We start from the raw sequence: 26599 nt of genomic DNA, 5'->3' as shown, positions 1-26599 counted from the left end.
ATTCTGGTTTAGTCTTTTTAATGTTGCGTTGTATCAAAGTTGCTTATTGCTGGTGGAGTCAATGAAGACCTAGGTGCGTCATTGGACTGCTGGTCGGTGTACATGGTTGCTTGTGACTGTACGTACTCACGGGTGCGTTGGATTGCGCTGTGGGATGACATCTGGTTTTCTATGCCATCGAACTGAGCTTCAGCAGCCCTTCTGAAAACTTCTGCCTCGGCTAAGGCTGCTGCCGCGTTTTTCTGCTGTTTGAGTAAGTGTAAAGAGGCTTCCACTTCTGCTTTCTTTTTAAGTGCTTCAGATTCACTTTTTGCTTGCTCTCTCATCAATTCAGCTTCCTGCTCCGCATAAGAAGCCATGGCGCAAGCTGCCTCTGCTTTTGCTCTTGCCTTAGTCGCTTTGTCGCTAGCCGATGACAGACTGGTCATGCTTGAACGTCTAGAACTAGTACGCTTAGATCTTGCTGAATCGGCGCTAGCTGAAGTCAGATTTGTTTGACTGGATGCTCTAGACCAGGGGTGCACAACCTGCGGCCCGGGGGCCACATGCGGCCCTTGATACCATTCTGTGCGGCCCCCAACCATCTAGTAACAGACATGTATACCTATGTCTTGTGGCTGCTCAGATGTATTTTTCATATATTTCTCCCATTAGATGGGAGTCCTGGAAGTGTAACTAGACATTAATGGTATATAATGTGTGTTCAATATGCCATAAGTACAATATTTCAGTTGTTAATACACCTTTAAATTTTAATTTCGGCCCTCGTCATTGGTTCAGTCTGGCAATGTGGCCCCCAACCAGGAAACGTTGTGCACCCCTGCTCTAGACAGTGTTGTGCATCTAGACTTGATTCTTGGCAAGCTGTGTGTGTCATCTGTTTCCTGAGGCGATCTGAGGTAATTCAACAAAACTTTATTCAGACACAAACAATATGACAAAGGTTAACAACTGTCATATCTATATAGCCTACAGGTGGCAGTAAACATGTATAACTCCTAACATCCTCCCTTTCTTGTGAAATCAAGTAATATATAACATAAGATGATTGGATAACACAATACATTCCAAAGGGGACAATGTTTTTTTATAATGTATCTAGCATACAATATCCTTATATCTTGTTGGTGTCCTAATAACCCTAGTTCTAGTACGTCTTGGTGTGGCAGGAGCTTCACATTGTTGCATATGATCATCCATCCCTGTTTCTTCGGGAGTTGTCTCATCTGGAGATGAACCTGGTGTAATCACTTCACTTATTTCAATGTCAGATTTGTCATCCGCAGTCCTCAGAAACTTCCTGTTCCTTCTGTACAACTGTCCATTTACTTCCACTTTATAAGATCGTGGAGCAACTTTCTCCAAACAAATACCTTGTCGCCAAATTTCATCTGTAGACGACGGCGATGGTTGTATTCGCACTGGCTGACCAATCCTTAGTTCAAGAAGTTCCTTGGCTCCTTTACCATAATATGCCTTTGCTTTTTTGCGTCTTTCAGTTAGGTTCTCGACCACTCCTTTTATAACCTTTGGAAACAGCAGTTTCTGAGCAGTCGGAAGTAAAGTCCTGGTCCTTCTTGACATTAGCCGTCCTGAGACCCCAGCGCCAGTCATCAACCTGAGGCCTGCCAAGCCACTACCACCTCCTGGTGCGGCGGAGGCGGCTAGGGATTCCACTCCGCCGCCCAGCTACAGCCAGCTAAGCAGCCTCAATCATGAGGTACCGCACGAAATAACCGCGTTTGCCCAGACGGCCTGGGAATATAAGTCGGCCATTGAAGAGTGGGTGAAGGAGGTTCTTGATAGCCCCCAGTCCGGAGACCCCATACTGACACGGCGTACAGGAACTGTACTATGGTTCTCTGTGGAGAGAGGAGTGGGGTTCCTCCAGGACAATCATTCGGGCACTGAGGTGTTTGTAGGCTGCCGGTCCGTAAAGAGATACTATCTGCCCCAGGAGAGGCACAACCTATATATTGGGGACCAGGTGGAGTACACCCCCATGCGGTCTATGCAAGGACTCTTTGCGGCTGGAGTCACCCTGCTGCAGAAACCACTCTCCCCTGCCATTACCCCAGAGACCTGGCAGGAGGATCCAGGCTCTGCGACTAGGACCAGGTGCCTTTAGGAAACCCCGGACGGCCGCCTGATCTTCAAGGAAAAGGCTCAACCAGCCCCTGCTTCTTTGATTCCTGATTTGTCACCGCCACCAACCCTGAGGGTAGGACAGATAAATAATTCGGTCCTCACGTTTAACCCCAAGGTGCAGCCGTGTTTCCTGCCTCGCTATACGCTCCCTTGGAAGCAGCCTCAACAAACTGCTCCAGTCCTCCCTGAGCCTTTGCAGCCAGAAATTCTGCCCCTTCCCGCACCGGCTGTGGACCCCGGTCTGCGGCAAGCTACAGCCACGTTCTGCAGGCTGGCAGTACAGCCAATTCCTACTGTCACCGGTAGAGGGCGCTGGCGCACCACCACCAACACTACTCTCAGCTACCAGCAGAGGCAGGAATTACCTCTGATGCACTTCAGCAGTTCCAGTAGCGATGAGGAGCTGGACACCTACCTGTAGGGTGTCCCCACTACAAATACAACAAGTGACATTGTTTGGGAGCCACGCCATGGACTGATTACCTGACGGGTGAGGACCTGTTGGCATTGTTTGTGTGATTTTAACCCTTTTGTTCCAGGTTGCCATTGTTTGTCCTCATCCAGATGGTCATGTCAGTTAGGACTCCCCACATCAGCACTTAACCCCTTACGTCCAAGTTAACCGTTTTATCCCCTTTCTCAGGTTACTTGATAGCCTGTTGCTGCTAATAACTTTTAACCCTTTGGATTACAATGAACTTTTGCCCTGTGGATTGCAAAGGACTTTTCTACAACTTCAAGCACTTCCAGGAATACGGACTCAAGTTATTGTTGAGCCTATCCCTTGCACTTATAAAATTTGCACTATTTTATAAAATGTTTGCAACATAAAAGCTTGCATATAATTGTCATGCTATTTAATAATTTATGTCATTGTAACCAGTTTACAAATGTTATGCAACGTTAAAGTAACATGCCCATTGTGTGTATTGTCTTTCCAGGTGCCACAATGTGAATTTATGCACTATTTAAGTGCTAATGATTGCACTTAACCATTGCACTTAACAAAAAATGTAGCAACTTACTAAAGTGTTCCTTTTTACAGCTCTTGTTCTCTCCCCCTTCATACGGACTGTCATCATAGGGACGTGGTACACCAACGGCCTACACCCGGTGATGTATACCCATAGGTACCCAGGGTAGGACCAAATGGTAAGTCCTGACAGGTCTAGTTATTTCACAGGTACCCCTGCTGCTTCGGGAATCGTTAGAAGCCCTAGGCTGCTCCTTCCCGCTTGTTAAATGTTCCGGATTGTTCCCATCCGGAGGTGTCTCATTTCCAGGAGATCCATGGGAACGTACTGCCCTCCTCCTGTGATTTGCCAGAAGACACGGAGACAATAAATACCTCCCCTTTTGCCTAAGGTAAGGCGCCTCAAACCCTAGAGCCATATATATTATAGCTTCCTCATAGACATCATAGTGATCGTGCTATAAGCCAAATTTCTTCAGGCTATGATGCAGGGAAGGGAATACAGGATAAAGCCACCCTTCTATTTGCAGGCTTTGCATTACATAATGGTGGGATTACGGAGTAAAGACACCCCCATGCTCTCTTTGATGTTCATGGCCAGAACATACAAAGTCAGTCAGCGATGCATGCTTTGTGCAGTTATAGGTTACCTGGTTACAGGGCCGACACAGAGGCTGGGGAGGCTCCAGCCTCAGGGCGCAGCTTGGGGTGGGCGGAAAAACAAACTTTTTTTTAATCACTTACTTGCCAGCAGCGCAGCCGGGCGCCCTCCCCTCCCCAGCCAGTGTTCACTCTAAGCTGCGCTTGTAGATAGGAGCAGGAGGCTGCTGATTGGCCAGTATCAGCTAGCTGCCCTGCCATTGGTCCATCCTTTCACACCCCCTTCTCTCTGGAGCTGAACACAGCAGGAGGCAGGCGTTCTCACAGTGGATCATGTGACCATGAAGGAGCATGTGACCAGTGACGTCACAGACCTCCTTCTAACAAATCCATTCTAGCATCTGCCCAGCATGTATGGCAGGACTCTGCTGAGCAAAGACCATGTGCCCAGGTGAGGTGACCACAGAAGTGCCCTGGCATCTGTCTGCTGCTGGAAGCTCAATGTGGAGCTTTATGAATGTAAAAACTAATACCCAAGAGGCTAAACAAACCTCTGCTTGTCGGCTTCTGACCCTAATCTTATCACATAACGTTCATTTGATTGCACTCTAACACCTAAAGGGATTTTTTTAAAGTCTGCTGTTTCTCTAGGTGACCTTATGTTGATAGTAGTGTTAATAGAGTCTCAAAGGTCTGTAAAAATAGGGTAACTGCTTTTATAGACCCTTGAGACTCTATTAACACTACTATAAACATAAGGTCACCTAGAGAAAGAGCAAGTTTTTAAAATATTTTCTTTTTCCTTTAGGTGTTAAAACATAACTCATTTGATTGCTTGAACACCTAAAGGAAAACAAATTAAAAACCTGCTGTGTCTCAAGATGACCTTATGTCGATAGCAGTGGTAATAGAGTCTGAAAGGTCTATAGAAGCAGTTACCCTATTTTTACAGACCCCGTCCATGGCACAGACAGGCTACAGACATTGTCTCCGGCCCATCATGTAACCCCATCCTCACCCAGGTCACATTTCTCCCCCTCCTTTTGGTTGCTCTAACACCTAAAGAAAAAATAATAATTTAAAAAACCTGCTGTTTCTCCAGATGACCTTATGTTGATAGCAGTGGTAATAGTCTGAAAGGTCTATAGAAGCAGTTACCCTATTTTTACAGACCTTTGAGGCTCTATTAACACTACTGTCAACATCAGGTCATCTAGAGAAACAGCAGGTTTTTAAAAAGATTTTTCCTTTAGTTGTTACAGCAATGAAATGAAAGTTATGTTTTAACACCTAAAGGAAAAACATAATTAAAAAAAACCTGCTGTTTCTCTAAATGACCTGATGTTGATAGTAGTGTTAATAGAGTCTCAAAGGTTTGTAAAAATAGTGCACCTGCTTCTATAGACCTTTCAGACTCTATTACCACGACTTAGCATAAGATCATCTGGAGAAACATCAGGTTTTTTAAATTATTATTTTTTCTTTAGGTGTTAGAGCAACCAAAAGGAGGGGGAGAAATGTGACATGGGTGAGGATGGGGTTACATGATGGGCCGGAGACAATGTCTGTAGTCTGTCTGTGCCATGGACGGGGAGAAATATGACATGGAGGGCTGATGGCTGACATGGGGGTCTGATCTGAGGCATTGGGGCTGTGCTTGTGAGCTGGGGTCTGATGGCTGGTCTGACCTGAGGTGGAATGAAAAATATTGTTTCCTATTATCCTCCTCTAAAACCTAGGAGCGTCTTGGGGTGGGTTGGGGTGGAAGATGATTAATAACAAACATACATATCTAAATGGCGTAGGGGGGGGCTTGCTTGAGTCATCTACTGATCAGTGATCATCAGAGCATTAGCTGCAGGAATAAATAACATCTAAATGTCTGGTGGGGTAGATGGGAAGGGGGGGGGGGGGCACTTGGGCAGCTCAGCCTCTGTTGGTGGTGGACCTTGTCCCAGCCCTGCCTGGTTATACCAAGATAAGGAAACTGTGTGTTGGACACCTTATGCTAGCGGGCAGGAACCTCGAGGAAACCGTTAAATGTTTTGTCTTTGTACGTCATTATATGTATATTCACGCAGCACTTTGTACAAACCGGATTCCAAAAAAGTTGGGACACTATACAAATCGTGAATAAAAACTGAATGCAATGATGTGGAGGTGCCAACTTCTAATATTTTATTCAGAATAGAACATAAATCACGGAACAAAAGTTTAAACTGAGAAAATGTACCATTTTAAGGGAAAAATATGTTGAATCAGAATTTCATGGTGTCAACAAATCCCCAAAAAGTTGGGACAAGGCCATTTTCACCACTGTGTGGCATCTCCCCTTCTTCTTACAACCCTCAACAGACGTCTTGGGACCGAGGAGACCAGTTTCTCAAGTTTAGAAATAGGAATGCTCTCCCATTCTTGTCTAATACAGGCCTCTAACTGTTCAATCGTCTTGGGCCTTCTTTGTTGCACCTTCCTCTTTATGATGCACCAAATGTTCTCTATAGGTGAAAGATCTGGACTGCAGACTGGCCATTTCAGTCCCCGGATCCTTCTCCTACGCAGCCATGATGTTGTGATTGATGCAGAATGTGGTCTGGCATTATCTTGTTGAGAAATGCAGGGTCTTCCCTTAAAGAGATGACGTCTGGATGGGAGCAGATGTTCTTCTAGAACCTGAATATATTTTTCTGCATTGATGGTGCCTTTCCAGACATGCAAGCTGCCCATGCCACACGCACTCATGCAACCCCATACCATCAGAGATGCAGGCTTCTGAACTGAGCGTTGAGAACAACTTGGGTTGTCCTTGTCCTCTTTGGTCCGGATGACATGGCGTCCCAGATTTCCAAAAAGAACTTTGAATCGTGACTCGTCTGACCACAGAACAGTCTTCCATTTTGCCACACTCCATGTTAAATGATCCCAGGCCCAGTGAAAACGCCTGAGCTTGTGGATCTTGCTTAGAAATGGCTTCTTCTTTGCACTGTAGAGTTTCAGCTGGCAACGGCGGATGGCACGGTGGATTGTGTTCACTGACAATGGTTTCTGGAAGTATTCCTGAGCCCATTCTGTGATTTCCTTTACAGTAGCATTCCTGTTTGTGGTGCCGTGTCGTTTAAGGGCCCGGAGATCACGGGCATCCAGTATGGTTTTACCGCCTTGACCCTTACGCACAGAGATTGTTCCAGATTCTCTGAATCTTCGGATGATGTTATGCATAGTTGATGATGATAGATGCAAAGTCTTTGCAATTTTTCGCTGGGTAACACCTTTCTGATATTGCTCCACTATCTTTCTGCGCAACATTGTGGGAATTGGTGATCCTCTACCCATCTTGGCTTCTGAGAGACACTGCCACTCTGAGAAGCTCTTTTTATACCCAATCATGTTGCCAATTGACCTAATTAGTGTTAATTGGTCTTCCAGCTCTTCGTTCTGCTCAAATTTACTTTTTCCAGCCTCTTATTGCTACTTGTCCCAACTTTTTGGGGATTTGATGACACCGTGAAAATTGGAATCAACATATTTTTCCTTTAAAATGATACATTTACTCGGATTAAACGTTTGATCTGTCATCTACGTTCTATTACAAATAAAATATTGACATTTGCCATCTCCACATCATTGCATTCAGTTTTTATTCACAATTTGTTTAGTGTCCCAACTTTTTTGGAATCCGGTTTGTATTTATTGGGTACCCAGAGCTGATTCCTCACCTCCTCAGCATGCGCCGAGGACGGCTTCACTTAAAGTAAGCGGGTATGTAACATCCTAGAGTATGTCACTAAAACTCTGATCCCCTGCTTCATAATGTCAAGTGTTAATGTGTTGTCAACTAGTGTAATATGACATTGTATTTGTATCATATGGATTTACTGTGACTGTTTAATATGTATATGCTGTAATTCTTCATGTACACCAGCAGGTGGCAGCAATATGTAGGCAGTCTACAGTTAGTTAGTTAGTATACCTAGACTGGAATAGACCATTCCAGGCTAGCTTCCCCCTATCTGAGGAGGAGTGGAATGTTCCCACATCTTACTTCAGAGGGAGGAAAGAAAGTTCTGGCAGAGTGTACCAGCCACCTGTCACGGCGGACGTGCACAGTTAAACAGATAGCACACCAACCAGGCTCTGGACGAGAGACAGGGGAAGGGTCACCTCCTAATTTATCCCTGACCTCTTTCCCTGCAATGCTCAGCCCACAGATCAAATCTTGATGGTAGATTTGCTGTGTCCACCAGCCTATGCTAACAGAACCCTGAACTCCCTGAGATGGTGAAGTGGGGAGAAAGGACTAGCCTGCTCGCACAGAACCTGGATGGGTAAGATGACATAAACAACCAAACAAGAAAAGACACTTATCTGCTGAGAGCAGGAACAAACAGCCAACCTTCCTTCCAAACTTCCCAGACAATAATGAACAGTATAATCCGCTCCGGGCACTGGGCAGAGGAGCTATTTAAACTAATGACTCCACCCAGTTCACCTGATGAGGGGCGGATCCAGCACGACTCCAAAACAAACACTAAACTCGTGCTGCAATCCTGGCCGACCTCCGCACATCGTCAGAGTGGGGCATGACACCACCCCCTGTTGGGGTAGGCTGTGTGAATAGGAGCTCCTAGATAACAGGGACCCCAACCAGGGATCCAAGCCTCTGCTGAGGCCCAAGATCAACCTTCCCAGCCTGAGTCCCTTACCTCAGCTGGTGACCAAGAAAGCAGCTGTCTTCAGAACTATCAGATCTCTAGGACGAAACCACCATTCCCTGCGAGCAGTCCTGTAAGTACAGATTCCAAAACAAGGAGAAGATAAGTACCTCCATGGCTAGTCAGGCCCAAACCAAGCAGACCACAGACAGAGCAGAAGACAGATACCTGCCAGATTCTAATAGGCGTATGTACCAGATGCAGAATATATATATAATTCCTGCCACATATTGCCAACACCTGCTGGGATTCGAGACTATTGCTGTAAATTGTATGGATCTAAAGCTGCATATAACAACATCAAGTAAAGAAAAGTTGGACCCTATTTTCTGTGTGGAATTCCATCATTCCTCAGTTACTCCTATTGACAACACTCAATTTTGTTGCATGTGAGCCAGGATACGGGAGTCCAGCCGTACTAAGGTAGGAGACACCGTTGACACAATACAGAGACAATATCCCCCTCTGGCATTCCTCACCTAGTACGTGTGCTCATACCATCTTAAAGGGCCCTTCTACAGTACCTGCGCAAGCTGCAACTGGCGTCACGAACTCTTATACACATATACTGACCCACTGCATAGCATCCCCCCTGACCCAGTGTTCTGCTCATTGCACTACTAAACACCCTTCTCTGTCATAGACGTCCTCCTTGACAGTGTTATAGATCAGGTTACTACCAACAACTGACACTTGTAAGGAATTTCCCACAACTATCTCTGGCTCCCGCACATGCTCCTCAGGTCCTTTCTCGGACTGCTGCAGCTCTTGACTGAACTGTTGGCCTAGTTTCTCCCGGTCATGGTCATGTTCAGACCCCTTCTTCTTCAGCAGAGCATGCTTGCCCCTGCTCGCTTCTTTTTCAGCAGTGGTTTCTTCAGGTTTGGCCTCCGTTTCAGGGTCTTCTGCTTCTTCAGTGGCTCCCCCCACTTCAGCAGACCCCTCTTCAGCCTTATCCTTGGTCTCTGGAGCATCCGAGGATTTCTCCCATTCCATCTCATCGGCCTTAGCTTCTTCAGCCTTTGAGTCCCCTTCGGAGGCTTCATTTACTTTGTTAGCCTTCTCAGACACGGCATCATATACTTCCATTCTGAACTCCTTCTCCTCTTTCTCATCAAGGTTGGAGGTACTGGGGACACCGGGATCTTCACCAGACTCGTCGTCTTCTGACAATCCCTCCAGAGGTTCACCCATTCGTTTAGGCTCTACTGCAGTCTTCTTTGGTGACTCTGTGAAGACATCTAGTCCCTTCTCTATCATATCTAGGGACAGTGTGAAGAGAGAAATCTTCAGGATTGCAGCTGTACCGACGTGTCGGGTCATCTACCCCTGCCTGGGTATGGGTCTCAGACACCAGGCTGCCGTCTCCCCACTCAGCTCTCGTCACGTCAGGTATAACTGTCGTCTGGTCGCTACTAGTGACCGCCTGAGTTTCGCAGGGTCTGGACATGGTGGCCTCACTCTCTGAGTTGCTATCAGTCACAGCAGATATGTCACATATACTGCTCATGTCATTACTAATCCTGACCTCTAGGGGCACACATGAGCTAATCCCCACCTTGGACATTTCCCCAGCAACCATAGAACCCTGTGGATACTGCATATCCACTTCTGGTATGGGTGGTACATACTCTAGCCCCACCACATTGTCTACAGTAGGTTCTCTCAGCTGTATGCCCTCCACATTTATCAGCATTTCTACATCCATTGCATTTTTACCAGCAGGGGGAGCTTCTTCCCCAATCACAGCCCGCTGCGGGAAAAGCACGTCCTGATTATCACCTATTTCATATGACATCACATCTTCATTATACAGTTCTGTAAACTTGGTACAATCACCTTGCACCTTATCTGCACCATTGTTTCCAATGGTCATTTCACTCACACCACTGTGTGCCATGTGTATCTCCGTCACACTCTCAGTTACAGGGATAGGTTCAGGTTCTGCAGGAGCGTTTCCCTTTCCCCAGAACAACGGGAAATTATGGCCGAACATTCCCTCAGGCATGAGAGTATTTTTTATTTTTTTTTGAAGGGAGTAGCCAGACTTAAAGGGAACCTGTCACCTGGATTTTGGGTATAGAGTATTTTTAACATCAAGTTGATAAGTCCCAGTTCTCACTGGAGTTTCACCCTCAGTGCGAACCACAGGATAGTCCTTGCTATCCCTGTCCATCACATGGCACGTACCAGCTTCACCTGGCACCTTGCGTCCAACACCGCCTGGACTGAACTGCCATTCACCACAATGTTGCCCATTTTTGGCACAGTCTCTAGTCCCGGTGTCTCAACACCTCCCGGCCCAGCAGGTAGCAACGGCCGCCGGCTTTCCTATCGACTTCTGATATTCTATTGAAAGTCCAGTTAGTTGAGATCTCCGATTTGGTGATATCGGACCATGCCCCAGTAATAATAGACATTAGGGAGGACACTCCGAAAGGAACGGATCACATCTGAAGGTTACCGCATCGCTTGACAACTGATGAGGACTTTGTACCCAAGCTAAGGGGCTGGTGGTGGGAATTTTCCCAAGACAAAGAATCCCACAAACATAACCCCCAATTATTTTGGGACACAGCTAAGGCGGTACTGAGGGGACGTGTAATGGCTTATTCAGCTGGGATAAAAAGGGAGGCACAAAGGAAATTGGAGGAAGCCATACAATCCCTTAGGGATACTTATACCACGCTTGTTCAGGGTCCCACTGAGGCACATAAAGTACTATGGGTAACAGCCAAACATACAGTCGTGGCCAAAAGTTTTGAGAATGACACAAATATTAGTTTTCACAAAGTTTGCTGCTAAACTGCTTTTAGATCTTTGTTTCAGTTGTTTCTGTGATGTAGTGAAATATAATTACACGCACTTCATACGTTTCAAAGGCTTTTATCGACAATTACATGACATTGATGCAAAGAGTCAGTATTTGCAGTGTTGGCCCTTCTCTTTCAGGACCTCTGCAATCCGACTGCGCATGCTCTCAATCACCTTCTGGGCCAAATCCTGACTGATAGCAACCCATTCCCTTTCGTCCTAACCAGCAGCACAAGTGGGGTATTCGCCCCTGTGAAGCTGGTCAGGACAGGCGGAATTTTTGCTGAATAAAATTCTGCATGATTAGTAATTAATTAGTTAATTAATTCCCCCCTCCTTATATAGGCCGCCCTCCATAGGGCTAGTTGCTTTTTTTCTGCCCTGTGGGTTTGGTCAGACAGGCATGACTCTACCCAGAGTCTCTCCCCCTGTAGTTTTGGGGAGAAATTGCTAATTTCTGCATTTATTCTTATATTTATAGATCTTCTCTTATAGGTCCAGGCAGAGGACGGCTGTCTCCTGCCTGTCAGCGGGCGTAAGTATGAGAACATCCTGGCTATATGTAGCCGGTAAGTGAGACAGGGGAGCGCACGTGTCCAGATATGTGCGGAGCTCCCTTCCCCCTGTCCTTTCTCCGCTTCTGTCCGTCCCCACACCTCCCCTCCCTTCCCTCTGTACCTTCGGTCCGGCCTGTGTGATCGCGTGTCAGTGCGTCACTGGGCACTTTTGGTCCGCAAGCTCATTTCAGTGCCGCGGCAAATTACAGCCGATAATCAGTATTATTCTTGCGGGGAAGGGGGATAGGAGGGTAATACCTAGGTTTGAGGTGGGAACTTACCATATTCCTTAAGTTAGTCCCGCAGTGGGGAGCCTGGGGATTGTTGGAGGAGGAGCTGTTGCTCCCTCCTCCCCCCTCCCTCCCCTCCCTGCTATATAAGGCCAGGCTGCTGGCTGGGTCAGTGTTGCACTCAGTTTCTGTGTGCAGCTGACCTTGACTGTTGGCTGATCCGGTGTTCTTCTTTACTCTGATCAGAGGATTGTGCTCAAATTCTTAAGGTCATGACGTCCCCTTCTCACGGTAAGATTGACGTCTGGGGTAGACCCTTTTTTTGGGTTGGAACTGTTTAATAGTGCTTATTTCTTTTCTTAGGAAAAGCTGCCCACAAGCAAAAACACCTGACTTGTTCCGGTTGTGGCACCCCGTTACCTGATGCCTACGAGTTCCATCGGTGTCCAGGCTGTCGCCCTAGGCCGGCCAATCCTGAGCCTACGGTCGTAGAAATGTTCTCATCGGGTGGAAGAACTTAGTGGATGGAATGCCCTTAGCCCAACCTACTTGGGTGATCCTGACCACGGACGCCTCCCTTCTAGGCTGGGGAGCCCATCTGGGACACAATACAGTTCAGAATACCTGGAATCCTCAGGAGAGACTCCTATCGTCCAATCTGAGGGAGCTAAGAGCGGTCAGGCTAGCCCTCAATCACTTCTCACCTCTCTTCCAAGGTCAAGCCGTGAGAGTACGGACCGACAACACGACTGTGGTCGCTTATCTAAACAGACAGGGAGGAACGAGATCCCGGACCCTCCTGAGGGAGGTGGGATTAATTTTATCTTGGGCAGAGAGCAATCTATCTCATCTAGTGGCAGTCCACATCAGAGGGGATCTGAATATAGTAGCAGATTGTCTAAGTCGGGGCCTTCCGGTACCGGGAGAATGGTCCCTGAACGACAACATCTTCTCCTGGATAGTCCAACGCTGGGGGACTCCCGAGATCGATTTGATGGCAACTCGTCTGAACGCCAAAGTAAGCAAATTCTGCTCCTTGTACAAGGAGGACAATCCGGTAGCGAGAGATGCTCTGTCCATAACATGGAGGTTCAGGCTGGCCTATGTATTCCCTCCAATTTCCATGATACCAAGGGTATTGATGAAGATCAAGCAAGACCAGACCTCAGTGATAGCCATCATTCCATTCTGGCCAAAGAGGTCTTGGTTCACCCAGCTCATGCAGATGAGTCAGGGCAATTATTGGAGACTTCCCCTAATACAGAACCTAGTGTATCAGGACCCTGTCTAGATCTGAGGAGGCTCAGTCTGACAGCCTGGAGACTGACCGGTCCCGTCTAGAAGCTAGAGGGTTTTCGGTGGAGGTCCTGAGAACAATCTCTCACTCCAGAGCGGATTCTACGAATCAAAATATTCCTGCATATTCAAAATATTTATGCGATGGTGCACGAATAGAGAGGTAGTTTCCTCAGATCCTCCTCTCTCTGATATTCTTCAATTCCTGCAGGATGGTCTAGACAAGGGTCTAAGCCCATCTACATTGAGAGCTCACGTTGCTGCCTTGTTAGCATGCCTTGGTAAACCAATTTCTCAGGACCCCCTAATTAAGAGGTTCCTTAAAGGTGCTCAGAGGCTTAGGCCCAGCATCCAGAGACCAATCCCTGAGTGGGAGCTGACAGTGGTCTTAAGGGGGTTGTGCATCCCCCCCCCCCCTTCGAGCCTTTGGAACAGGTAGACTTAAAATACCTTTCCCTCAAAGTTACCTTTCTCTTGGCCATAACCTCAGCCAAGAGGGTTGGGGAGCTCCAGGCTCTGGGGGCAGCGGAACCATATTTAAGTTTTCTGCAGGACAAGGTCCTGTTAAGATTTCTGCCTACCTTTCTACCAAAGGTTCCTTCGTTTGTGAACACCAACCAGACAATAACACTGCCGGTGTTTTCTCCTACTTCTAACACCCCTGAGGAGGAGAGATTACTTTCCTTGGACATCTCAAGGGTCCTCAGAATATACTTGAACAGAACTGAAGAGTTCAGGAGATCAGAAAATCTGCTGATCTCTTATTCGGGGAACAACAGAAGGCTCAAGGTTTCCAAGCCCACCTTGAGCAGATGGATTAAAGAGGCTATTAAGCTGGTGTTTACGTCCCAAGACTTACCACCGCCATCCTTCTTATCTGCCCATTCTACAAGGGCAGTTTCTACATCATATGCGGAAAGGAAACTAATCCCTTTAGAGCAAATTTGTGCTGCTGCCTCGTGGAGTACGCAAAACACCTTTATTTCCCATTACCGCCTGGAGAGTAGGCGTTCAGAGGGAACAGCCTTTGGACGGTCTGTGTTAAATGCTGCTCGTCCATAGGTCAGCTCTCTAACTCCTGTGGGATAGTTCAACTACTTAGTATTAGTCCTTTAGCCCTCCCAAAATTTGTGTGAGGTTCCTTGCTACTTCCCTACTTGTGCTGCTGGTTAGGACGTAAGGGAAGCGTTAATTTCTTAACGAAAATTTGTTTCCCTTAGTCCTAACAGCAGCACACAAATATCCCTCCCTCTATGCTGTTATGTTTTTAAATAATTTTTATTGGTTTTACAACAATTAGGACATACATTCTTTGTTAGCCCTACAAGGGCGCCAATAAAAGAATACATCTGATACAGTACAATCAAAAGGGGAAAAAAATTATAATAATCACAGAATAACAAACAAAAAGAGGAAGGGATGTAGGAGAGTCTGAGGGAATGAAAGGGTGGGGGGGGGGGGGGAGGAAGCATCCGTAATGTTGCGGAATGGTAGGACTTATTCCAGAGAAATAATGCAATAATACTTTTGATGTTCACAAACCATAATGCTATGTAATTCAGTTTGAGAAACCTCTAAAATTCTTCCAAGGCTTCCAAATTGACTCAAATCTGTGTGGTGTTCGGGCTTCCCAGTGAGCTATCTGCTCAAGGCGGTACAATTGATTGCATCTACTAATCCACTGTTTTATTGGGGGTATCTCAGTCTTTTTCCAGTAAACTGCAATGAGTATTCTGGAAGCTGCCAATAGAATCTGACTCAACCTTTGCGAATATCTAGGGCACCTGAGATCCCCGAACACCCCAAAGAGACACACTTTCGGAGAGGCTGGTAACGGCATCTTACAGATCTCAGACAAGACCTTATATATCTCACGCCAGTAGGAAGCAATTTTGGTGCAACTCCACCATATATGGCTGTGGGTGCCTACGTCCTGCTCACATCTCCAACAGTTTGGGCTGCATTCAGGGAACATGCGGTTAATTCTTTGTGGCGTATAGTACCATTGAGTGAGTACCTTATAGCTATTCTCTTGTAGTTTGACACACCTGGACACCCCATGTGGAGCTTTCAAGACACTATGTGTTTCTTTCGCTGAAAACTGGATATTTAACTCATTCTCCCATTTTGACATGAAAGACAACTTGTCTGGGCGTGATAGGGTCAATAGAAGGCTATATAATTTAAATACCTTACCCTTTGGGTCTTTTAATTGCAGAGCCATTTTCTCAAAAACTGATTTTTCTAAAGGTACACTAAGATTTTTTAGGTGGTATTTCATAGAATGAATAAAATGAGCTTTTTGGAAATTTGAAAGGCATGCTACCGTAGGGTGATTTCCCAGATCTTCGAGAGTTGGGACATCATTCTCTGGGCATAGCGATAAAACCGGAGTGGTAATAGCTTTGGCTCTGTCTGATATGGTTTCCCAGAACTGGGTTGAAGAGTGGCAAAGTGCATCTCGAACCTGCATCAGATCGAGATAATTAGTTAATAGATGCTTTTTCCATTTAGATTCTTTCCACATGTCCAAAGCATACTTAGTGATGCTGTTGTATGTTTGTAATTTAACGTGTTTTGGGGATTGGTCCAAGAAAATGAGGGAGTGAAGTGGGAGATTTAACATGTTATCTTCTGTTGTTAGGTCTAACCGTTCTGAGTAAGGTCTCAACCATTCCAGGCATCTGAGTGCAATTACTGCCTTATGGTAAGTATATAGATCTGGAATACCAAGCCCCCCATTTCTAGGGTGTTGCACCATAAAAGTGAGAGGTAACCTAGATCTCTTACCACCCCATAGGAATTTAGATAAGATTCCCTGCATTTTAACAAAATAAGCCTTTGGGATTGGGATCGGCAATGCTTGCAGATAATAAAGAACAGTGGGTAGCAGTATTGTTTTAATCAGCGTTCTTCGTCCGAACCATGAAATAAATGGGATATCCCAGGAGCCCAACAGATCCTCTAGACGTTTTGGCAGTGGCTGGAAGTTGTCCCGAAATAGGTTCGAGAAGTCCGGGGTCAAAGTTATCCCTAAGAATACTATAGATTCATTAGTCCACTGAAAGGGGGTGGTTTTTGTAAAGAGGCCACAGTTTTCGCCTTCAGGGTCACATTTAGAACTGTGGATTTAGATAAGTTCACAGAAAAATTGGATAGTGAATGGTAAGTCTTAAGAGTAGACATAATTGCTGGAAAGGCACGGATTGGGTTGGTGATAAGTAGGAGTACATCATTAGCAAAGGCCGCTGATTGGTGGATAACTGACCCCACTTTCATTCCTTCTATTTCATCATTTTGTCTGAATGATTGAAGAAGTGTTTCTATAACCAGAACAAACAGTAAGGGGGCATCCTTGGCGTGTGCCGTTTGAGATTGCGAATACAGGAGATAGGGTACCATTCACCAGGATACGTGCTGTAGGATTATAGTACATTGCCATAACCCCATGTATGAATGTATCTGGGATTCCAAATTTTGACAATGTTTGAGTCATAAAGAGCCAATCCACTCTGTCAAACGCTTTCTCAGCGTCCATACTTAAGATAACCAATGGAGAATTGGATTTGGCAGCTAGTTGTATAAGATTTAGGACCCTGATTATGTTGTTTTACAAGATTCTGATAGGAGAAGTAACACCAACGCTGACATCCTTATATAATTCCATTCTCAAGGGTAATGGGTTGCCCCCTTCATGGGAGATAGCATACATTAAGGTGCTTCCAAAGCAAGGAAAAGACCTGTCTCAACCGGGGTCCTACAGACCAATTTCCCTCATAAATCAAGACATAAAAATACTCTCAAGAATTCTGGCCAATAGGTTAGCGGAAGTGTTACCGGATTTGATTGGTGACCACCAAGTAGGATTCATGAAGGGTCGTTCGGCAGTCACAAATATCAGACGGATCCTCGCGGCCCAGGACGGGCAGAGGGACAAGAACGCTCAGGGAAACCCAGCTCTCTTGACAATTGATGCCGAAAAGGTCTTTGATAACGTGAGTTGGGCCTGGCTCGATGAGGTCTTGGATGCCATGGGTGTTACAGGTGACTTCCGAAATTACCTGGAAGCTATATACGATAATCTTCAAGCACAAATATACACCTCCAATAAAATAGACCTAAGAAATGGGACAAGACAAGGATGCCCCTTGTCCCCCTCCTATTTAATGTGGCCCTGGAACCCCTAGCCCAGCTCCTACTGCAAACAAACTCGTACGGAGGGATCAAGGCTGGGAATAAAGAGATAAAGTTAGCCTGCTATGCAGATGACCTATTGATTTTCGTACAATCCCCAGAAAAACATCTCAGATTCTAGACGCTCTCCTAGACTATGGAAAAGTAACAGGATACAAGATGATAAATGGAGCTAAAAGCCAAATCCTATTCCTTCAACCACTAAAATCGGGCCTTGACCAATACTACGGGCGGAGGATGATAGTATCACCTACCTGGGGGTAAAGATTGGGAGATCTCCAGCTGCACTGTACTCCATTAATTACCTAGAGAGATGGGGGGACTTGCCGCTGTCTCTGAATGCGAGAGCCCAACTCTTAAAAATGTCTCGTTTCTCGAAGCTTCTATACCCCCTACAAACCATCCCACTTTACTAAAACACACTGATGTACGGCGGCTACAATCAGCATTCATTAACTTTTTATGGAAAAAGAAATAACCCCGCATAGTTAACCTTGCTGAAGCGGGAGGGCGGCCTCCGACTTCCAAACATACGCCACTACAACCTGGTGGCTTTGATCCGCCATGCTACAGATTGGCTGTGGGACACCTCCTTTTTCTCAGCGAGTAGTATAGAATGGCAGCCCCATGGGACCTCCCAGCGCTGCTTCACACCAGACTCCGAGATATTGAGACACTATTGAGGGACACTATCATGGCATGGAAGGCCAGACGCAAAATATATAGATTGCCCGTTTGTCTTACCCCTCACATGCCACTGTGGACGTTGCCTTCCTTTCCCCAGGGAAGGGAAAACAAAATGTACAAAATATGGAGACATGAGGGCATCCATAACCTGAAAGATATCTTGGACAGCAAGAAACACTTGGGAAGTTTTCAAGCCAAATATAACGTGACTTCCTCTCATTTTCTTCTGTTTCACCATCTACGTTCTTACTGCAGATCACAATCGGAAAAGTTAGGAGAAACGGACGGACTAATATGGTTTGAGGCTCTCTTGGGTGCTGATAAATCCATGTTACCTCTGTCGGACATACTGTAGACTTCATAACACTCAAACTACTAATTTAGTCGCTAATACCTTCTCTCCCTGGGAGGAGGAACTTGGTGTCCTAGACCTATCTAAGCAGATGAGGGACAGTTACGAACTATCTAAGACAGTACCCCACATGGTCCCTCTCAAGAGCAGGGCTTTTACATAGCCTGTGGGGCTGCCCGATCCTAAAGTCAATTTGGTCGCGAGCAGTGAAATACATTTTGACAGTCTGGGAGTGAAGGTGCTACTGACACCAGAGCAGAGCATCCCTCACTATATACCCAGGGTACAAACAGGCGCAGAGGGACCAGGGCTAGCCGAAAAGGGCATACACATACTGCTCATGTCAGGGGAAACATCCATTCTAAAGCATTGGTTACCAACTACGCCCTTGTCGTGGGGTGAAGTGTTAGGGACCATGAAACAAGTGCTCCACATGGAGAGGATAGAAATGGAAAGGTACAAAGAAAGGGAAAGTAGTAAGTTCATCAAAAAATGGAGAACATTCATTGAATCTACATTGTCAGAGGGAGAGATCAGGGACCTGACGGCCCTTCACTCAGAGCACATGGCACCTAGAGGCACAACTAGGAGGGAAATTGGGCAAATTGGAAGTCTAGGGAATGGAGAGATGGCCCAATAGTAAGATTGTGGAACCTGAGACGCAAGACTTCACCGATAAGATCTCATTTGTTGGGGGACGGAGGGATGTTTTCTCTTTTGGACCTAGGTTACGGTTTGAAAATGTGAATAGGGGCATGCTAATATTTTCTCATCTTGTGTTTACTATGAACATGTATGGATATTCAATATGTCCGCTATATTTCATGCCTTGTTCTCAAAAAACTAACAAAAAAAAACAGGTCCCCCTATGTACAACACTGAGTGACACTGCCACCTGATGGCCGCACTGAATCCTGCAACTTCCCTAGTACTGGAGGGTCTCCAGCTGATGGGACCTGGTAGGGTGGAGAGAGGGTCTCCTGGGACCACAGGGTTGGACTAATAACCAGCAGGAGTCCCTGTCTGCATCCATATCGAGTCTGGTACTTGTAGTGCACACGGCCCAAGCATGTTCCGCACTGATGAGGGTCAGAACCCTGAAGCTGTGGACACATGAGGGTCTCTGGTTTGGCCTCTAGCCATGTTTCACGGGTCTGGGAATGACTTACAGGGGGTTACCTATAGGTGGCGCTGGAGAGAAGGGTTGATTTGCATACTGTTCCCATGATGCTTTGCATGTTGGGCCTCCTCCTGTGGATCTCCACAATGAGAAGCGGTGCGCCCAGATCTGGGACACATCCCGCCACCCTCAGAGGCGTCAGGCAGCAGATACAGCATTTATTCAGCGTTTATACATATAATACAGCTCATTATCACACATCCTGTACATACACCATCTGGGAATGCAGGTCGTCAGAACAATACACATTGTCCATATTAGACTGGTTTCTCTTAAAGGGCCAGTGGCTTGTTAAACCTCCCAGCCCATGACCATCCAGGGTCCACGTCCAGCCAGCCCTCCACGGTGGCACCATTCCTCAGGTGTATAGTGGGTGCGATGCTCTTCAGTGTGAGCCAGGTGAGATGTTCTGCAGTATTAGTGTTTAGTATGAGGAGCATTTCCCTGGGAATGCTGGGTGTGATGCTCTGCAATGCTGAGGATGATATATGATGCTCTGCGGAGAAGGTGCTCAGATACATGTGGCTGCATACATGGGATATTGGTGAGATGTGCTGCAGGAGTATCAGTCACGTGCTCGTCTCTGCAGTTCCTTTCTCTTTGATTTAATGAGATTTTCCTGAAAGTGGAAATCAAAGTCAAATCTGATCATTATAAGGGAAGGTGAGAGGGGACAGAGGAAGAGAAGGGGAGAGCAACAGAGGAAAGGGAGGCAGGAAGAGGAGTAGAAAGGGTTAGAGGAAGAGGAGGGGAGAGGAAGACTAGGTGATAGAGGAAGGGAGGCAGAGAAAAGAGAAGCAATAAAGGAAGGGTAGACGGGAAGAGGAGTAGGAGGGGATAGAAAAAGAGGAATAGAGGAAGGGGAGGCAAAAGGAGGAGTAGAAAGGGATAGAGGAAGAGGAGGGGACAGAGGAAGGGGAGGCAGGAAGAGGAGTAGAAAGGGATAGAGGAAGAGGAGGGGACAGAGGAAGACTAGATGATAGAGGAAGGGAGGCAGAGAAAGGAGAAGGAATAAAGGAAGGGTAGACAGGAAGAGGAGTAGGAGGGGATAGAGGAAGAGGGGGGAGAAGGAATAAAAGAAGGAGTATAGAGGGAGAGGGGATAGAGGAAGAGAATGGACATTTTTTCATGCTGACTGTCCTACCCCCCGAGGACTCTGTGCACAAGCAGAGATGAGTCTGGTGGTCGGGGTGGTGAGAGGGCTTCCTGCATGTTCAGGAGAAGCTCCTGGAGGTCCATGATACACCATCTGCAGGTGTTCAGCAGACTGACTCTGTACTTCATACTGTAACACCGGGTTTATGACCCCTTCACTGTAGGTTTTAATGCTGCGCCTGATACCAATCACATGATGTTACAACAGACTTCTGATTGGCTATTGAGGAAGAGGAGGGAGAAGGAACAAAAGGAGGATAGATGAAGAGCAGGAAGAAGGAAGTGAGGAAAGGAGGATAGAGGAAAAAAGGGGGATAGAGGAAGTGAGGGGGGAGGAATAGAAGGAGGATAGATGAAGAGGAGGGCGAAAGGATAAAGGAAGGGAAGAGGAGGGTTAGGATAGGTTAGAAGGGGGATAGAGAAAAAGGAGGGATAAGAGAGGAAGGGAAGGGGATGAAGGAAGAAATAATGGAAGAGGGGATACAGGGAGAGAGAGATGAGTAGCAGAAGAGGAAAAGAAAGCAGAGGGACAGAGGATGGGGAAAGGAGAGAGGAAGAAGAGGGAGAGGAAGAGAAGAGGAAAGGAAGGGTGATAGAGAATTTTTTATTTTATTTTTTTCTCTAGAATTTGTGTTCTATAATGTCTATCAGAATCCTTGCCTGGAACGTAGGGGGCCTGGGGGACAGAGGAAAGAGACAAGCGGTCTTTGATCTGATGCGGACCCATCTCCCAGCAATAGTATGTTTGTTGGAAACGCACCTTACTGGGGAGACCCCCGGGGCGGTCGGCAGGGGATGGGCCGCGCACACGTATCACTCCACCTTCTCTAGTTATTCTAGGGGAGTTACCATTTTTATACATAGAACAATTGATTTCGTGTGCGAGGCGTCCTCTGGCTTCCTATACGGCAGGTTGATGGGGAGGACATCTATTCTGGCCTTTGTCTATATTCCAACCTCCATTCTCTTTCTCAGTCCTCAACTCTCTGCTAACATTTATAGATAAATGGCCAGAATGTCCAACACTGATTATTGGAGATTTCAATTGTGTTATCAATCCTGTGTTGGATAGGGTCTCTTCGGGGGTCAAGGAGGACACTCCTGTACAGGGGTCCCCCTTGGCACGGTTTTGTTCTGAGGCCGGATTTGAAGATGTTTGGGGACGTTTGGGCCCCGGGAAAAGGGCTTTTTCATGCATCAGTAATTCAGGCAGATCCATGTCTATAATAGACCTTGCCCTGATGAATAGAAAATATGTGAGATTTGTAAAACGAATGAAGTATGAGACAAGATCATTCTCGGACCATCTACCGCTGCTCCTTGAACTTTGTCCGACCGATGAGAAACATATAGAGAGGCCCCCATTCAGACTAAACCCTTATTGGCTATCAGTAATAAAGAGACAGGAGATAATACAAAAGGAAATTGACCGATCTTGGGACACTAATTATGGCTCAGCAAAAATCCAGGTGGTTTGGGATACCTTTAAGGCCTATATGAGGGGGATAATGGTCAGTAACATTGCGAACCTGAGAAAGGAGTACGGGAAAAAACAGAAAAACCTAGAAGAACTAGCATCCTCAGCTACACAATCCTTCTATACAAATAAGGCCTCATGCACACGACCGTTGTGTGCATCCGTGTCCGTTGTTCCGTTTTCCGTGATTTTCTGCGTACCCATTGACTTTCAATGGGTCCGTTGAAAACTCGGAAAATGCACCGTTGTACATCCGCGTCCATGATCCGTGTTTCCTGTCCGTCAAAAAAATATGACCTGTCCTATTTTTTTGACGGACAACGGTTCACGGACCCATTCAAGTCAATGGGTCCGTGAAAAAACACGGATGCACACAAGATTGTCATCCGCGTCCGTCATCCGTGTCCGTAGGCTACTCTCACACAGACGGATCAGCTGATCCGTCTGCATAAAAGCTTTTTAGATCTGAGTTTTCACTTCGTGAAAACTCAGATCCGACAGTATATTCTAACACAGAGGCGTTCCCATAGTGATGGGGACGCTTCAAGTTAGAATATACTACGAACTGTGTACATGACTGCCCCCTGCTGCCTGGCAGCACCAGATCTCTTACAGGGGGCTGTGATCCGCACAATTAACCCCTCAGGTGCCGCACCTGAGGGGTTAATTGTGCGTATCATAGCCCCCTGTAAGAGATCAGGTGCTGCCAGGCAGGAGGGGGCAGACCCCCTCCCTCCCCAGTTTTAAATTCATTGGTGGCCAGTGCGGCCCCCCCTCCCTCCCCAGTTTTAAATTCATTGGTGGCCAGTGCGGCCCCCCCTCCCTCCCTCCCCTGTATTTAACTCATTGGTGGCCAGTGCGGCCCCCCTCCCTCCCTCCCCAGTATTATATTCATTGGTGGCCAGTGTTAGTCAGGACAGATCCGTTTGGCTCCGCACGGCCAGGCGGACACCAAAATGACTTTTTCCTTCATGTCCGTGGATCCTCCAAAAATCAAGGAAGACCCACGGAAGAAAAAACGGTCACGGATCACTGAACAACGAAAATCCGTTTTGCGGACCGCAAAAAAAAACGTTTGTGTGCATGAGGCCTAAGACAGAGGAAAATATGCAGAAGACTACACAAGCATATTCCAACTTTTTGTTCGACAAGGCCCAACAAAGTTTATTTTTTAAGGGGCAAAAATATTTTACAGAATCAAGGCGACCTGGGAAACTTCTATCTAGAGTGATTTCAAGCCAGGAATCCAAAAAATATATAGACAATGTCCGACTGGCCAATGGTAGGATGGCTAGTGGACAAAGTTCTGTAGAGAAAGCATTTTTGGATTATTTTTCAGACCTTTATAAAGCGGACTCTAAAGTTACAGATGAAATGATGGATTCTTATCTTGATGGCATTGTCTTTCCAACTATTGCCGTGGCCCAAAAGAAAGCACTTGAGGTAGATTTTTCGATTCAGGAACTTGAGGGGGCAATTAAATTATGTTCGGGTAATTCCACCCCCGGTTCAGACGGACTCCCATATGAATTTTATAGTAAATATAAGGAGATTATTTTTCCTAGACGTTTGGGGGTCTTTGCTGAATCGGTGGAGGATGGGAAACTGCCAGACTCAATGATGGAAGCTGTGATAACACTAGTTCCAAAAAAAGGCAAGGACCCCATAGATCTGGGATCGTATAGACCGATTTCACTGCTTAATGCAGATGTAAAGCTCCTCGCAAGGATTTTGGCCACAAGGCTCTCTGGGGTCATTTCCTCCATTGTCCATCCGGATCAGAATGGATTTATCCCAAACAAGGGCACGCACCATAATCTCCATCGGCTCTTTGCTAACATACAAGCCCCTGGGGGGACTTCCCGCTCCATCCTGTCACTGGATGACTCTAAGGCCTTTGACAGGGTGGAGTGGTGTTTCCTCTGGAGGGTTCTGATCAGGATGGGTTTTGGGGAGAAATTTATAAATATCCTTAAATTACTGATCCTTAAGTCTTAATGGGATCCTGACTACTAGTTTTGATCTAAATAGAGGTACGCGGCAGGGTTGTCCACTATCACCACTGTTATTTGATATCTACATCGAGCCCCTAGCTCTGGCCATTAGGCAGGATGATCAGGTTAAAGGATTCGGAACACTAGGAGTGGACGATCGTATTTCCTTATATGCGGATGATGTTCTTTTTTTTTATAGACCACACGGAAATAACTCTCCCAAGAATCATCCGAATGGTTAAACTATTTGGTGAGGTATCTGGTCTTCACATAAATTGATCTAAGACCAGTTTGAAGCCAATAGACCCGCTATCCCATAAGGAGGTCTTGATAACCCAGTTGGATGTTGTAGATACCCTTCAATACTTGGGCTTGACGATATCGCACAGGGTTGAAAACTTTGTCCAACTTAATCTGATCCCATTAATAACAAAAATCTGAGCAAAGATAGGGATTTGGTTGAAACTTCCTCTATCTAGAGCTGATCGAGTTTCACTGGTCAAAATGGTGATTTTACCACAATTCCTGTATGTGCTCGGGAATACTCCTATCTGGATAGAAGAGAAATACTTTAAACTTATGGAAAGAATAATGAATGATTTAGTGTGGGGAAGAAAACGAGTCAGGCTAAAACTGGAACATCTATACAAACCATTGGAATGTGGGGGGTTAAACCTCCCCTACTTCAAAGGTTACTTTATTGCCGCTCAGTTACTGATGTGTCAGGAATGGAAAAATAGTGCACTTTTCAGGAGCCTCGTAGGGAGGTATTTACAGAACAATATATTCACTCTCTTGGAATCTGGACTATTGTTTAGTCAACGGAGTTATAAAGAGACTACAAAATGACTTTCTAAAATCTGGGCTACTACTAGAATATGGCTGAGGGTGAAGGGTTCACTTACATTCACGCCTCTTTGGCATAACGTTCATCTACAGATATTAGATGGTATAGCAACGGATACATTTTGGCAAAAGAATAGGATTATCTACATTTCACAAGTAGTCAAGGATAGAGAGAGGAAGTCGTTCATGGAGCTATCACATGATGTAGAAAACCTCTCCTGGTTTAGGTATCTGCAGCTGCGGTCGGCACTATCTAGTCTGGGTGATAAATTAATAGGGAGGGAAAAGGAAAAAAGGTATTAACTATATTGAGTGTTTACTCAAATTCTTTCCTTGTGTATTCTTTCTATATACTAATAAAGATATATATAAAAAAAAAAAAAAGGGTGATAGAGGAATAGAAGGGAGAAGTAAGAGAGAAAAGGAGGATAGAGGAAGATGACGGGGAAGGAATAGAGGAAGGAAGGGAAGAAGGGGAGATGAAGAGTGGAAGAGGAAAAGAAGGCGGGGGGGTAGAAGGGGACAGGGAGGAAGAGGGGGGAGGTAATAGAGGAGGGGAAGGGGAAAAGGAGAAGGCAAGGTAGAAGATTACGCGAGAAGCTGAAGGGGAAAAGGAGGGTTACGAGAAGGGCAGAAGATAAAAAAGAGGAGGAGGGGAAAGGAAAGAGGAAGTGGAAGGAAAGTAAATAAAAGAGAAGAAGGAAAAGAAGAGAAAAAGGGAAAATGGAAAGGGGATAGAGAAAGATGAAAAGAGGAAGGGTAAGTGAATAGTAGAAAGGGGAGAGCAACAGTAGAAGATGAGGGGAAGAGGAAATAAGGGGATAAAGGAAAAGGATGTAGAAGAAAAGGGGAGGATAAAGAAGAATGTCCGGAGATGAGGGCAGAAGAAAGTGGATGGAGGGAGAGGAGATGGAGGGGAAGTGGAGAAAATGGAAGGGGAAAGAGTGGGAGCAGAAGATGAGAAGGGAAAGGAGAAGGAAGGAGGGAAGATGTTGGAAAGACATAGAAAAGGGAAAGAATAGGCGAAGAAGGAAGATGTAGAGGGAATGGGAAGAGGAGAAGAAGAAAGGGGAAGAGGAGGGAAGGAAGGAGGAGGAGAATAGAGGGAAGAGTATAGAGGAAGAACAGGAGAAAGGAGGAGGAGGAAAGAAGAAGTGGAGAGAGTAAGTGGAAGAGGCGAAGAAAAAGGATGGGAAGGGAAATCTATTGCAGAAGAAGGGGAAAGCAAAAGAAAAAACAGAGGGAACGGTAGAGAAAGAAGAATAGTTATGGGTGCAGGAGGAAGAAGTGAGAAGGATTAGTGGTGAAGTGTGATGGGGAAAAAGATCAGAGGAGGAATGGGAAGATGAGGGGAAAAGACAAAGGAAAAAGCAGGAGAAGAGGG

General features: G+C 46.0%; 1 protein-coding gene across 14 annotated transcripts in view; it reads right to left on the bottom strand.

Moving 5' to 3' along the window:
• Positions 1 to 19881: 19881 nt before the first annotated feature.
• Positions 19882 to 26599, bottom strand: part of LOC120986703 (phospholipid scramblase 3-like) — a 270830-nt gene continuing 264112 nt past the window's right edge. For all 14 annotated transcript variants that reach the window (XM_040415401.1, XM_040415402.1, XM_040415390.1 and 11 more), the window contains exon 8: positions 19882 to 20362. In XM_040415401.1, the coding sequence (XP_040271335.1) occupies positions 20309 to 20362 (54 nt within the window). In that variant the 3' untranslated portion in view covers positions 19882 to 20308. The remainder of the gene's footprint in view (positions 20363 to 26599) is intronic.

Source organism: Bufo bufo, chromosome 1 (genome assembly GCF_905171765.1).
Source record: "Bufo bufo chromosome 1, aBufBuf1.1, whole genome shotgun sequence".
NCBI lineage: Eukaryota > Metazoa > Chordata > Amphibia > Anura > Bufonidae > Bufo > Bufo bufo.
Note: the sequence above shows the minus strand (reverse complement) of the source record. Positions and strands in the feature narration are given on the sequence as shown.